The sequence below is a fragment of the Micropterus dolomieu genome, linkage group LG01 (genome assembly GCF_021292245.1).
Source record: "Micropterus dolomieu isolate WLL.071019.BEF.003 ecotype Adirondacks linkage group LG01, ASM2129224v1, whole genome shotgun sequence".
Taxonomy (NCBI): domain Eukaryota; kingdom Metazoa; phylum Chordata; class Actinopteri; order Centrarchiformes; family Centrarchidae; genus Micropterus; species Micropterus dolomieu.
In genome coordinates, this window is record NC_060150.1 from 40,087,136 (window position 1) to 40,102,352 (window position 15,217).

A 15,217-nucleotide genomic window follows, 5' to 3' on the forward strand; every position below is an offset into this window, starting at 1 on the left:
TTGCCCTGGAATGAATGGGCTGGTGGCTTTGTGATGAGGCTGCTTCTCCAGCTTCCTCCAGGATTTTTTTGTTTGTTTGTTAGGTACATAGTAGGTAACTCAACTGCCAACCAGAGGAGGAGCTCCAGATTGAAGAAGATGGATGACGCTGACTTCTCAGTAGTCTAATTTTAATATTATAAACCTGTATAGACTGTCAAGACTTAAATTTTAAAATTTTAGGAGATGACAAACTGGATATTTGTATTGTCAATTTTTTTTTTTTTCCATTTTCAAATGTCTTTTGTTTGCATGTTTTTGTTCATGTTTTAATTCTCACCTACGCTGTTTAGTCAACCTGTACTGAAACTTTGTTATAAAGTGTTATTTAGTATCACAAAGTTAAGTATCTGTGTACTCATACACTGTATTTAAGTCTGCTTATCTTATGATATATCCTATTACAACAAATGCCTGCGGTATCTACACTACAACGTTAAAAGCATCTCCACATCCAGGACACAGCACTTTTTTCATCTGTTACTCCTGACATTTCCCTTTCCCTTCCACCTCTCCCTCATTTGTCTCCATTCCTCTCCCTTTTTGCATGGCTTGCAAGAATACTGAATATTCAAAGTCTGTTAGGACTTATTAGTGTTTACCTCACAGTCCCCTCTTCCGTATACACAAGACACATTGTATGTTTTCAAGAAGGGTCACCCCTCTGCGAGTCCAGTAAAAGAGGACTTCATAGTGTTTGTGTTTGTTCGCTTTATGTCTGAAGTCTGCTGTCAGTTAAGTGGTTACTGCTAGATGACAAATTAGTTTTTACCATATTCTTACGAAATGTCTTTAAAGCAAAATTCAAGGCTTAAAATCATCAACTTAAACTGACATTAGGCTCCAGACAAGTCAAAGTATCTTTCCATCCATCCGCTAGCATGACATGATGCTGCTGTGAGAAATTCATTGACGCCACCTACTGGCAGAAAGAGGGAGGTCACCCATAACTTACATCATCATAAAGTTTAAGGTGAAATAAATGGCAATTAAGTATTTTCTCTTTGTTTTGTTTTTTTTACAACAACATTGTGGGCTCTCCTCCCCCTCAATCTGTCCTCAGTGGTGTTTAGAGGGTCTTCACTAGTAGTTGTGCTGACTCCCCCCTCCTTAACTTGCAGCACACCTTGATCATCCAGCGACAAACAGGTGGCCTGGGTATCAGCATTGCTGGAGGGAAAGGATCTACACCGTACAAAGGAGATGATGAGGTAAGATGTGTGCCTAAAATCTGGATATGGTAAAAAAAAAAAAAAATATCAGAAGCCTTGATTATTCAAATTCATTTTATTTTTTTTGTCTGTGTCCAGGGAATCTTCATCTCAAGAGTATCTGAGGAGGGTCCGGCAGCCAGAGCAGGGGTGAAAGTAGGAGACAAACTCCTAGAGGTGAAGCATTTTCTGTTCGTCTTTTTGTTTTTAGCGACTCTTGCCTCTGTTTTATAGGAAGATGTTTCATTAAACAGCATTGCAAGTCAAGTCACTCTAAACTCATTGTTTGTCTCAGGTGAATGGAGTGGACCTCCATGAAGCAGAACATCACACAGCAGTTGAAGCTCTTCGTAGCTCTGGTGCTACAGTTTCCATGACAGTGCTACGGGAGCGTATGGTGGAGCCAGAGAATGCCATCACCACCACGCCACTGCGGCCAGAGGATGACTACTTCCCGCGGGAGAGACGGAGCAGTGGCCTCGCCTTCAACTTGGAGACGACTCCCAGCGGGCCTCAGCAGCGACTCTCCACCTGCCTGATCCGAAACGACAAGGGGCTGGGATTCAGCATCGCAGGGGGTAAAGGCTCCACGCCCTACCGCACAGGAGACACGGTGAGACATGCAAACACGCCCATAACACCCCTCTAATAAACATTTTTTTTGCAAGGGCTTTGGAGAGCCTTGCCTACTCGTGATGAAGAGTAAAGACAATAATGAAGAATGTAATATTTTGGTTGCATGGTAAAGAGAAGACGCTGCTAAGTCACAAGTGTAGAAAGTTGACCTTTAGCCGTTATACTCTTACATATTTGACAGCTTCCTCCCAGAAAAGGGCCTTGTATGTATTATGGTTTCTGAGGGGGCGGGGATGATATGGCCAAAAATGTTATAAAAAAATCTGATTATTCGATATAGATAATTATCACGGTAAATGTCAAGTAATTTTTTCTCTCAAGTTTAAAGTCTGATTTTTGCTCCTGAACAAAAGCAGATCAAAAAACAGACCATTAATTGTGTTTTTTTCACCTTTATAAATCTGAAGTAGAACATTCAAAACAATTATGATAAAATCAACAAATAGGCATGATTAAAATTAAGTACTCTTTTTTTGTGTCCCTTTTCCTCAACAAAATAAATATCTTAAAAGAAAAATGAAGTGCTAATTTGTTTGTGATTCAAATGAATTATTAAATCAAACATTTATTCAACATTTGTTATTTTGTTATTGAGTAAAAATATCGCAATAATTATCATTATTGTTTTATTGCCCAGCCCGAGTTGAAATCAGTATCATGATAATAAGAACTGTTATGGCAAATGTTTGCAAAATCATAAAAAATAATCAAATTGATGCAATGATCTGTTCTATTGTTACATAAAACAAATGTGTTAAACAAAATAACTGAGTTTGTTAGTTTTTAATTCACTGATTTTTATATCAGATTTTTTTTCCTTTTTGAAAGATAAAATATGATTATAATATCATCACAACACAGTTCACTGAAAGTTGATAATAAAGCTAAAGACACAATCTACCATACAACCACTAAATGGCAGATGTGGTCATGAAGTTGGGTCACTAAGTGCTTCCAGTAACCGTCTCGGTCACAGGGATCTGTCTTTTAACAGTGTCCATTCCAGCCGCAGCGTTTACAGTCATCACCAGGGAGACGGAGATATGAATAGCTAGGCCTTGATACCTGATAGGCCCGCTGTAATTGGACGGGGTGAGATGTATGTATATCTGGGCCACCGCAATACATGTGTTGCAACTCGTGCAGCACAGCGACCCCACAAAGAGGAAAGGACTCATAAACGTAGGATTTAGGCGGGTCTGACTGTAAGTCTTGCCTCACTTTCAAAAGCTTTTTGAAATGGATGCAGTGACTTGGTTGTTGGTTGATCTGAGGGGGAGGTGCAGTAGACTTTGCTCCTGCATGTGTTTACACATTTTGTTTTGGTGAGGCAGTCTACGAATTCAGCTGGGTTTTATTTGGTAAAACTAAGTTGTGTAATTTGTGTGAGCAAACTATGTCTCGGGGGTCATGATTTTGTATAGGCTGCTTTTGCTGTAGTTGTAATCAAACATGATGCTGTTGATCAGTTGTAATGTATGTGAGGGTTTGTTTGTTTATTTGTACAACTTTATATCACAGTTTGTGGTACTGTGGTCTACCAATATTTCAGAACCACCTATATAAAACTTTCCAGTGGTAATGAATAAAGGGATTCTATTTTTGGCTCAGATCCACTCATATACTGACTGACTGGCAGCTCCCCTTCCTCACAGCTCACAGTCAGCATAGTAATTCATCACAGCGTTGCAGCCTGTTGCACAAGACCCTTTTACCACCGACTGTCTAATGCGGCTCACAGGCAGGATATTACCAACATCTGTTTTATCTGTAGTTCTTAAAACTGAGTAGTAAATATCCACAAATGTTCATGAAAGTTTAAACATTTGACAGTGTCTCTCGTCTGTGTTTAGGGAATCTATATCTCTCGCATCGCAGACGGGGGAGCGGCACACAGAGACAGCACGCTGCGAGTAGGCGACAGGGTAATCTCTGTGAGTACTACACATCCCCTCCACATCTCCATCTGGGCATCATAGCAGTCACTGTGATCAAAGCAGGGTTTCCTTTACAGTGTTTTTCTCTTTCTCTTCATTAATTATCTCCAGGAGGGATTTAAAATAGGTTCAAACTGGATACAGTATATCCAGACAAATGGATATTGGTGTTTTAGCTGTTATAGTTTAGTTTATGGGTGGCTAAATAAAAATTCACATAATAATCTAGATCTGGGGTAGTTCAGTGGGTGTGCCATCTTATGATAGGGCTGTACAATTAATCAAAATCTATTTTGTGTTACGATTTTGGCTTCCAACCATTATGAAAACAAGATCGAGATAAAACGATCATTAAGCCACATTACGTTTCGAAATTATGCCCTCATTTTGTTTTGTATTATAAATCCAGCACACCCCTTTCCTTTCTCAATCCTCCCTAAAAGCCCAAACTCACTCTCAGCACACTGTGGCATGTGTAGTTCAGCGCAATGACCGGGGGTTATAACTGCTACTCATTGGTCACCGTTATTAGCTCAAGCCTATGGCATTTTACACTGCATAAATTAGCCGAGCCGGTAGCTGCTTTTTCTTCTACTCGCAGCTTAACAAATTACATATAATTTATACTGAAATTATAAGTTATGTAACGTAATGAATTGTCGTCAGCTCAGTGGTTCACCTGTTTATTTCATGGGCTATTTTGGGGTAATGCATATATAATTTTAAAAGTTCAATAAATTAATGATGTTTCCTAAGACAATGAGTAGTTATGTTTAATAATCAGGATTTCAACGTTGACAATATTATCGTGATTATGATTTTTGCAATAATCAAGCAGTTCTACACAATACATGTAAAGGAAACTCTTCATGTCATCGTTGCCATGTTTAATATTTCCATTGAATGTATGTACCCACAACACTGATCTCATTGCTCATCTGAAGTTTTGTTAGGTCCCATGCTGAAAACATGCAGAAAATGAACACATCAAAACCTTAAGTTGGCATCTGACACAGAATACTAACACAGTCCTCAAACTAATTCTACCCCAGAGCCGCTCCACAGATGTAAACTGTGTTGCTGTTTTGGTTAATTAGTGCAGCATTGAGCTTATATGTTTTGCTCCTCAGAGGCTCCTGCATGACCTCTCTGTGCTCTTCTTTCCTCTGCTGGTCACACCAAGCTTGGCTTTGCTCTCTTCCTTCTCTGCTCTCTGCATATTAGTAACTCTTTACTTGCATGTTTTTATCCATTCATGCCCTTTCGCACTTTTTCATCTTACTGTATTACTGTAAACAGACTCATGATGGTTGATTTTGACACATCCAGAGGTTCCTCTCCCAGTATGCAGAATGTGAATCTGCACATATTCCTCTCTGGGAATCGCACAAAAAGCTTCCTGAATTATCCTCTTAGCTTTCTTTACGGATTTCCTCTCCTCTTTCCTCCGGTGGTTTTTCAGCTCTATTCCTATTGTCTATTTTCTCTTTCGCACAATCTTTCCATCTGCATGCTCACTAATGCAATAAGTACACCTCCTTGCCTGCTTGGTGGTGGGAATGGTGTTGGGGTGGAGTGGGCTGAGCCTGTTGCCACAGCGGCATATCAGCCGGTGGTAAGAGCTGGTACTGTCGGGTCAGTGCTGACCTCTGCTTGTCACTTTGGACCTGACTACAGTTTTTAAGATTGTGCATGCCTGAAAGCTCCCGTCTAATCTAAAAACCAAGATTAGCAGTAATCAGTCTTAATGACAAAGGCGCAGGTGTCTCAGGACTTCCTACTTGCCTTTGTTGACTTAAGATAAAACATTTTGGAGGAACTACACGCTTCCACTTGTGTTTTAAGTAAACAAAGGCAAGAAGGGGTGGAAAAGTATTTAACTAATTACACTGAAAGCACAAGCAGTCAACTAAATTAAACATACATTTAGGAGTTTCATTACTTGTAAGAAAAAAGCTTTGCTTGCTCGTAGCCTTTCTCCCTCCATGGGAGCTCTGCCAGCTTATATTGCCTGCAGCAGCCTGCTGTTAACCCATTCCCTCTTTTTCTCTGCCTGTTCCTGTTGCTCTGTATAGGTGTTGGGTTCTTCTTCAAATAACAGTAATCACTGTGGTTCACTCACAAACTCCCACTAAATTAAATATCAGAATGACAGGTTTAGATAAATATTTGGAAATAGTTTTGGGCGATGAGGTGCAGAATGTGATGAGAGCAGACTGATGGCAGCCTGCCATTTTCAGCATGTATTTGTTTTTGTTCATCGTGCCAATGGCAAATGTGGCCCATTGTCATTGGGAGCGTCCTGGTGGGCTGACACCCTCCGTGGTTGGTTTTATTGTCGATCCAGATCAATGGTGTAGACATGACAGAGGCCAGGCATGACCAGGCAGTAGCGCTTCTTACCGGCACCTCCCCCACCATCGCCCTCCTAGTGGAGCGAGACCCGAATGCACCAGTGGGCTCTCCAGGTCAATCCCGGGCACGAGCCCACTCCCCTCCACCCCCAGAACCCTCAGATTCACCAGACCAGGAGGAGGAAGGCCTTTCCCTTCATGGGAACCACCTGAGCCAGATGGAGGACGAGTATCCCATCGAGGTGAGACCTCTCAGGAGCGACTTCAGCGTGTTGAATAGCTTTATATTTTTATTAGACCATGCTGTCGAAGTCTCATGAAGACATTCAGCGTTAATGTTTGTTAATTTGGCTCCTGCCTTATCCTTAATGCTGTCCAGATCCAGAGAAGATTGTGCATGGCATGGATGCTTGGTCTAATTTAAATAATGGTGTAGTGTATAGTGTAGCCTGATTATGACAGCTGAATCATTCCCAGTTATCAATAATGAAAAGATATTCCTGTTTACATGGAAGTGGTTCGCGCCTATAAAGAAACATATGTGCATGCAGTAGGTTGGATTGTGTTTATTAGTCAAATCATAGACACGACAGGCGTTACCTGGGAGCTGATGTTTAATTGACTCCCTTTTGTTGGATTTAGGCTTGAAATATTTTCTAAATCCCTTACTACAATATATTTTCTACCTCTAATCCTAACAGGAAGTGACCCTGGTGAAATCAGGCGGCCCTCTAGGCCTGAGCATCGTAGGAGGCAGCGATCATGCCAGTCACCCATTCGGCGTCAATGAACCTGGGGTGTTCATCTCAAAGGTAAAACTTTGAAAGAGTTGTTAAATTCCTTGTTTTCCAGTTTTGTGTTTTTGCGTCTCCTAAGATCCATCTTCATGTCTCCCTTTCCGCGGCTCATCTCATCACCAGGTGATTCCTCACGGTTTAGCGTGTCAAAGTGGACTGCGTGTTGGGGACCGAATATTAGAAGTGAACACCATCGACTTGCGCCATGCCACACACCAGGAAGCTGTGCGAGCCCTGCTGGCCAACAAGCAGGAGATCCGTATGTTAGTACGGAGGGACCCTTCACCGCCTGGGATGCAGGTGAGGCCCTCAACTCAGACAAATATACACGCACTAACGCTGACATAACGTGGGTAAATGCTCACCTTACCGCGCCTGACGAGCTGTCTGTTTATCTTCGCAGGAAATTGTGATCCAGAAGCAGCCCGGGGAGAAGCTTGGCATCAGTATTCGTGGAGGGGCCAAGGGTCACGCAGGAAACCCCTTTGACGCCACAGATGAAGGCATCTTCATCTCTAAGGTTTCTGAAACTACCTCATGTCTTATGTTATACACCACCATTTTGCAATTAAGTGATTTCTTTGTAAAGTTTTTTTTTTTTTTTACCACATTTGAAGGAGCTGGAGCCTTTAAGCGTCACATTTATACTATTCAACCAGTGTTGAGAGTTATGAAACAGTCTACTTTATTTAAAACCTGATCCCATCTATTTGAGAAGTATAGGCACACTCAGTCTTGACTGCTGTCTACAGAATAATAAAACTGGATATTAAGGACAAAGTTGTAAGAGTGATGTATAAGAAAAGACATTAACAGGATATTCTATATTATCTATTCAATATATTCTAATGCATCGGCCTAATCACAGGTAATGACAGACAGTTGTAGTCATCAACTTATCCATAATTTGGTTGATATTCATACAGGTTAGTTCGACCGGTGCAGCAGCAAGAGACGGCCGACTGCAGGTTGGCATGCGTATCCTGGAGGTGAACAATCATAGCCTGCTGGGGATGACGCACACGGAGGCAGTGCGAGTGCTCCGTGCTGTCGGAGACTCCCTGGTCATGCTGGTGTGTGACGGCTTCGACCCACGAAAGGAGTCTGCCGTGGAGGTAAGATGCCATTTGGACTAAATGTCTTTTCACTTACATTATAAGCATGGTTAACACAGTGTTGTTTCATTTTAGAGTGAATGTTAATCGTACAGAATTCACTTAAATTACCTCAAATTAAAAAAATCGTCTTTATGTAGACTGAGATATATATTCAGTCAGTTTAGAAATAACTGATCTTGTCAATAAATTGCTAGCTGTGTTGATGTTGTGTTACTTTCTCAAAAGTTGCCTGATCTTTTTCAATATATTTTGATCAAACTCTGTGTCTGGTCCATTCCCAGGCGTCTCCTGGCATCATTGCCAACCCATTCACAACAGGCATCGTCCGCAAGAACAGCATGGAAAGCATCTCTTCTATAGACCGAGACCTGAGCCCAGAGGAGATGGACATCATGCAGAAGGCACAAATTCAGATAATTATTATTAACATATATCTGCTCTTATTATTTATCTTAATTACCAAAGTTAACATTGTTTGAGAAATTAAAGTCAAGTTAATGTGAATATAGCAATCATGCCCTGTTTGGCCGGACAAAGCCAAAGAGGCCTGAGTAAAGTAAGCGAACAGTGTCAGTTTGTGCACCAGGATGCACAGTTACACCCCTTTGATCCACATACCAGTAATCAGTTTGGTGATTTTGTTGTCAACACGTGAATCAGATGTTTTGTTCAGCGATTCTGTCACAGCAACACTCTGCTTCCACAGCAGTTTGGTGTCAGTAGGTGGAGCAGAGTTTGATTCACCCTATCCATGCACACCACACACACACACTCAGCTTTTCACTACTGCACCCAGAAAGCGCCAGCACCGTTGTTTAATTTGTCCAGATTAGCTTTTGGGAGACTGCCCGCACTAAAGGAATGTAGGGGCTTGTTGCTGTATTGAATGCTTGTCTCTGTTGTTCCTCTGCACACTTTGAGTTTTTTGTCATACAACCTTTTTTATCAGAGACACACATAGGAACTTGCTTTAGTTTACTCAGGCAGGCAGTGCTTTAAGATTTACAGGATGAAAAGTAACAATTTCTTGGATCTTAAATCTTGCTGTTTTGCAGGAGTCTGAGATGGTGAGAGAGACGTCGCAGTGGGAGCGAGAAGAGATGGAGAAAGTGGTAAGTAAAACTGAAAATCCGTTACTGTTTTGGGAAAGCTGGAGGTAAATTTGTATCTGTCAGATCAGCAGATATATGGCAATACAGCGATGCATAAGAATTCAGTTTTTGTTCCATTGTAGCTCAAAAAAAGGCCAAACACGAGTCAGGGTGGAGCTTTAGAGTCAGAAGCTCAGGTTGGTCTGTTATCGGGTGAATGCAGCCTCTCATCTGCACCCTGTGTGTGGGTATTGTGTTTACCAGAACTATTCCTGCGATGTCCCACCTTGCATGCTTTTTCTGCTCCCATAGCTAATGAATAGTCATTTTTAATGTGTGCGGATTCTATCCTTTCTTTCCCTTCTGTTTTTCTCTCATCTCTCCTTTACCCTTGGTGTGTTTGGTGTGATACAAAATCATCCAATCATCATCATCTCCATACCACTTCTCCACTGTTGTCTTTCTGCACTTCACCCCCGTAACACTTCTTTCCTCTTCTGTTAATCCTCCATCTTCACCTCTCATCGCATTACTGTGTGGCTGTGTGTGGTTGGGGTCTTCTCTCCTCTTCCTCCTCCTCCCCTTCCTTTCTTGGTGAAGGAGCGTATGCGCTTGGAGCGTGAGGAGGCAACTCGCCTGCTAGAAGAGGAGACTGAGGTGAGACACTCCTCATCAGCAGGTCTGCAGACAACCTTCCTGTCTGTGCAAAAGGGCAGTCTGATCAAACATACCACAGCGCTACTGGCACGGGGTTCATTTGCTCATCCCCGGCATTTCGGGATAATAGAATATTTTGGGTTTTCTTTAAGTAAATCAGTCTTGAGCCACATTCTTCAAGTACAGGTAAAGAAGAGACTTGCTTAACGGTAGGTGCTCCTATGCTTTGCCTTGGCACTGAAACGGCAACAATTGGCAGTGTTTGTGAGTGGCAAGCCAGCAGGGTGGCGAGGTAAAAGGTGGGCAAGAAGATCTGGGAGATCTTGTATATTATGCTCTTCCTCAAAGTAGAAAAGTTACAAATAGCAATCTACTTAATTTGTGACAATGTTGGCTACTCCCTAGGGACTACTGTACACATTTGGGGGGGGGGGGATTTGGTTAAATGATTAAAAAAAGCAACAAAACGCTAATTTAATCCTCGCGACGCTTTCCTCACGTGAGTAAATTTGCTGCAAGTGTTAACACACAACGCGAGAAGGCAATTAGAAGCCGCGAAAATTCGCTTGAGTTGGAAATTTTCAACTCACGCAAAGGCCTTCGCAACGCCCCCTTTGCATCGCTTTGCGCCGCCCGACAGGAAATCGCGGCTCTACGCGTCTTTGCATTGACTTTGTATGTAAACTCACCGCCCCGGACGCTCGCTTCGCTTTTGGTATGAAAGTTACACACTGCAGCACTGGGAGAGAGCAGTCACTCCACCCAGATTCAAACCTGAGTCTACAGGGTTCCAAACATGCAACATTGACCACAACAAAAAAACAAATCTACTTCGTAAAGTCAGAAACTGTGTGTCCATCAACGTTTTTTAATGTGCTTTTTGAAGTTCTGCCGTATTATGAATTCACCTCTTAAAGGTCCTTTTCAGATACTTTGCCCTGCACACTGATCAAACGGGGTTATCGCTGCATATTTTTGCTGAATCTCAATGAATGCTACTTCTACTGAGTGTAATAAAATATTAACAACTCTAAATGTTCATAAAATATATACTTCGATTCATTTATCACCATTAATAAACCACACAAAGGATATAGCTTTTTAAAGCATTATTTGGAGGTGCATAAAATTCTCAGCAGGCATGCAAAACACGGCATAACACTGGATATTCCCATAAACTGTTGCCATGTGGCTGGTAGCAACTTGCCCGCTTGAAACATGTTTCTGAGGACCTCTCCATTTTTCTAAGATCAATGGTCCTCAGTTCCATGCGGCTGGTTTTGTGTCTGGTTAGGAATCCATACGTCTTGTTTATTACAACCATGTGTAACATCAATTTCTGACATAACTACGCTTGCATAGCCTGGTTTATTCGCACCAAACCAGCTGATTTTGCTTTTTCGCAACATTTCAAAAGTACGCTTGACAGTTAGATAGAAAGATGGCTATTGTCAATCTGATAATTGCAGTCAGTTTCCCTTTGTCATTTCCTTAAAGGATAAGGCTAGTTGTTATTTTAAGAAATCCCAAGAAAGGACCGCACTCCCTAATGACAGTCCGTCTCTTAATAATTTACGGCTTCTGCAGCCAGTCTGTTGCTGTCAGCCACAAGCCCATTTGTTCCTACTGTGCTTACCCTGCATATGTAAATCTTGAAAAACAGGATATAAATGTATAATATTAAAAAAAGGATGAATAATTTTCAAACGGCAGGGAACTGTAGTTTTTTTGAACAGGTGTAAATATTGTATTTGTCTGAGAATTTCAGTTGTGGATTAATACACATTTGATGCGTATTTTACAGCGGCAGGACGGTGTTTGTGGGATTGAGTCAATATAAATTACAGTGCCCATGTTCATTGTTATGAAGGAACATGTCAACCAGTGCAATGGCCATTCATTTCTCTTTAATTGGTTTTGGACAAGAATGAAGCTCTATGAATGAATGGTGGTGAATAAGCTACACCAGGGTTAGAGTGTACAGGCTAGTAGGATCAATATCTTTGAGCTGAATTTGTTAACAATAAAGAAAATGTAGAATATCACCAGTTATCTTTTAAATATAACAACACATCTCATATTGGCCTATGGGGAATTTCTCTAGCCAGTTCACATTTAAGTGTGGATCCTTTACTTCATAGGAATGGTTGGCTACATTTCTATACATAGTCTCCTCCAGTAAAACTAATGCCCTTTAAATAGATTCTTGCTTGTTGTGTAACAAACCCCAGCCTTGTTCCCTTCTCACTTCGTGTTTCTATGTATTTCTCTGTAGAACATTGGCACCGGACCTCTAAAACTTGACTACAAAACCCTGGCTGCGCTGCCCACAACCAGTCTGCAGAAACTCAATAGGGTAAGACTCTCTTCGTGTTCTGATGTCTTCATGTGGCAGTAGAAAATAAACTAAATCAGTAAAGCAGTCCTGTCAAGTTGTAAATTGGTTGTTTCTGTTCGGGCTTTGTTGGAAATGGCTTTCATGGCTCAGAATAGACCCCTTCATGGAATCTTTTGTTTTTATGTCCTGGGAAACTGAGTGACCCAGAACCGACCAGTTGCCCCTCCAGGAGCAGGAATGCTAACCTCCCTAAATGTGCATAACCCCAGGGCAACGTTAATGACGGTTGCTCCAAGGACCATACAACATATCATGTCAGCGTGACGTAACTGTGTCCTACATCAAGAGCAGATGTAACCCTAACCTGGATTGAAGAAATAACGTGAATATCAAGAAGTTTGGAAAAAGAAGGAAAAGACCGAGGCCATCCAGAGTGAAACAGAATCAAGACCAGAAAATAAAAAGAATGAAAGAAGCGGTGGAAGAAAGATGACTAGTATCTCTGAAGTACAGAAGAGGGTGAGACTGAAAGGAAGCATGGCCAAAGGGCAGGCACTGTCCTGTTGGATAAAGCGCGTGAGTGTGTGAAAGAGGTGGCGAGATGGGGGAAGGGGACAGCTGCCCACTATCAAACAGCCTATCCTCTGCGATATTTTAAACCTGCATCTGGCTCTGAACTGGATGGAGTCTCCCGGGTGGGTGGGGTGCCAGACAGGGAGGGATGGTGTCATTGAAGAGGCACAGACGGACAGTGTTTCAGTTCCCAAAGTCCTCAGCAGAGTAAGTCTGAGTGGACATACTGCTCTGTCTTGTTACCATCCCACAGGTTTGTGTTTTTTATTGTTGTGTCTTTCTTGTATTTGTCGTTACTTCTGTCTTGATTCATTCTCCATTTTTATTTTGATCTGCGTTAGGTGAAGGTTTTATGATTTTGACTTCTATGCTTAGACTTTTTAGGGGATTTTCTTGTTTCATCCATTGCTCCTAAATACACATCGTCAAAGTATACCAAGTACTAAGTTCCTAAGTTGTTTGTTTGGTTCACAATAATGCATTATGTAAGTTGTGTCCTACTTGTAGATCTCTGGCCTGTTAGATAGTCTGGGAGAATGTAACCAACGTTTCAAGTGCAGCTGTTCGTGCTCGCTGCGTTAGAGCTGGATTTGCTGCTCCAGCACACGTGGTCCTACTCAAACTGTATTAGAGTGTGCTTTTATAACTCCCCGCACGTTGTTACCAAAGGTTTAGAAACCTTAAAAACCAGAGGTGGTTCTTGTTGAAAATAGTAGTTTAGTTATAGCTGCAAAATTGAGTATGCTGTAAACAGGCCAGAGTCTAATAAGTAGTGAGGCGTCAGGCATGAGGTGCTACAGGAGCTGCCCTTTTTAGCTTTTATAACATCACAGAAAAAGGAGGGGGTTTGAGTTAAAATCGTGGTGATGAAATATGTTTTGGAAGCAACTTTTAAGTGGGTTATTTGACAGAATTGTTATATATTAATACAATACGACATCATCATTTTATCCCTGACGAGAACAATAGATTTCTAGACTTCTTTCCATCATTGTGGTTGGTGTTTACGGCCCACCAAGCTTCATTAAGATGAAGACAGGTATTCATTGTGTATGACATTAAGAAATGGGAGCTAAAAAAATGTTTCAGGGTGCAGATGCCAAAACGAGTCAGTGTCTAATTTTTAACACTCTAATGATCTATCATGCTAATGCAATCTTCTAAGAAGCAGTGACTACACTATCACATGTAGGGAGTAAAAATGATTCAGTTCCTGGTTCCTTAGACATGCAGCTCTTCCCAGCATGGTGATCTCCGTGTGGTGGCATGCTGACGAACCAGCAGCCTCGCTCTCACGCCAAACCCCAGCTGTCCCTCACTGTCTGTGTCGGAGCCTAAAGGGCACTCATTCACATTCCACCCCACTGACCCTCCTCACACCACTGACTCTCACAGTCAGCATGTAGAGAGCCACATTACTGCCTCACAATGCTTGTTGTATTCTTAGTCCGGCTATTTTAATTATCAACACACATGTCAAGGTCACGTCAGACAAATTCTAAAGTTGGTTAGTTACCTGGGTGGAGGTATTTTTTTCGCTTTTGGTTTTTTTAAAACCCAACACGTCTATAGTTGCACTTACAGTATCGGGTTTCTTTACATGGGCCGGGTTAAACGTTGCATATTTTCTCCCCCTCTTACAATGACATCTCTGTGTTAAGTACAGTAGTAGTTGAAGGTGTGCTGGAGCCTGAATGTCTCGCTGATCTGATAATATGCTTATTTATGGCGGAGGCCAAGAGCCTAGACTGCAGTAATGTGTCTGCTAGCATACAGCATCAGTTAACAAGTCTTGAAAGATTAAGTAAGTGACACTTCTCTTTAAGGCCCCAGAATTTGTGATGTGAATAACTCCTTTTAGCAGCTAGAGTCTTGCATGTTAAGGGTCTTTTTATAGACACACACAAACGTCCTTCTTTTCATTAACTGGTAGTTTGTAAAAGGTTGCTTTTATTATATTATTTACCAAAAGTTTCTTATTTTTGATGAATTTGGCAGCCTTTTTAGATATATTTTAACTCACTTTTTCCACTTTTTCTGGTTTATTACCGCTTGCATCTTACCTTTGTCGGTTTGGCTACCAGTTGTGATAACAGTATCCTCACTAAGTTAATTTCTGAGGTCTCTAGATGCGGCAACAACGCTTAAAAGAAGTCAGTCACAAGCAGTCAGATCAGACAAGTTTGAAAACTGAGACTCAGGTTAAAGAAAACTAAAGCGAAGCATTAAAATTATTATACAAATTGTCTGTTTTAACATCCATCACAGTTTATAGACCAACTTCCTTCTGTACTGGAATAGTTAGTATACAGTTTTCCTGTGAAAGGAGTAGGGATGCACTGAAACACTCAAGGTGGGTCAGATCATTTGTTGCCTTCTCTAAGAAGTCAGCCACAGAGGGAGAGGATGTGCTAGGAAACAATGCAACAGAACAGTGTCTGCAAACGGCGATTTTTGCATCTTTCT

General features: G+C 41.5%; 1 protein-coding gene across 6 annotated transcripts in view; it reads left to right on the forward strand.

The window, feature by feature from the left end:
• The window catches only part of scrib (scribble planar cell polarity protein), a 73,478-nt gene that overhangs the window by 41,864 nt on the left and 16,397 nt on the right, over positions 1-15,217 (forward strand). For 5 of the 6 annotated variants that reach the window (XM_046056655.1, XM_046056576.1, XM_046056492.1 and 2 more), the window contains 13 exons: positions 1,161-1,250; positions 1,350-1,427; positions 1,546-1,863; positions 3,740-3,820; positions 6,171-6,419; positions 6,879-6,989; positions 7,098-7,274; positions 7,378-7,494; positions 7,901-8,089; positions 8,374-8,493; positions 9,148-9,204; positions 9,784-9,840; positions 12,116-12,196. In XM_046056655.1, the coding sequence (XP_045912611.1) occupies positions 1,161-1,250; positions 1,350-1,427; positions 1,546-1,863; positions 3,740-3,820; positions 6,171-6,419; positions 6,879-6,989; positions 7,098-7,274; positions 7,378-7,494; positions 7,901-8,089; positions 8,374-8,493; positions 9,148-9,204; positions 9,784-9,840; positions 12,116-12,196 (1,725 nt within the window). The remainder of the gene's footprint in view (positions 1-1,160; positions 1,251-1,349; positions 1,428-1,545; positions 1,864-3,739; positions 3,821-6,170; positions 6,420-6,878; positions 6,990-7,097; positions 7,275-7,377; positions 7,495-7,900; positions 8,090-8,373; positions 8,494-9,147; positions 9,205-9,783; positions 9,841-12,115; positions 12,197-15,217) is intronic. The other variant, XM_046056321.1, reaches the window with a different exon arrangement.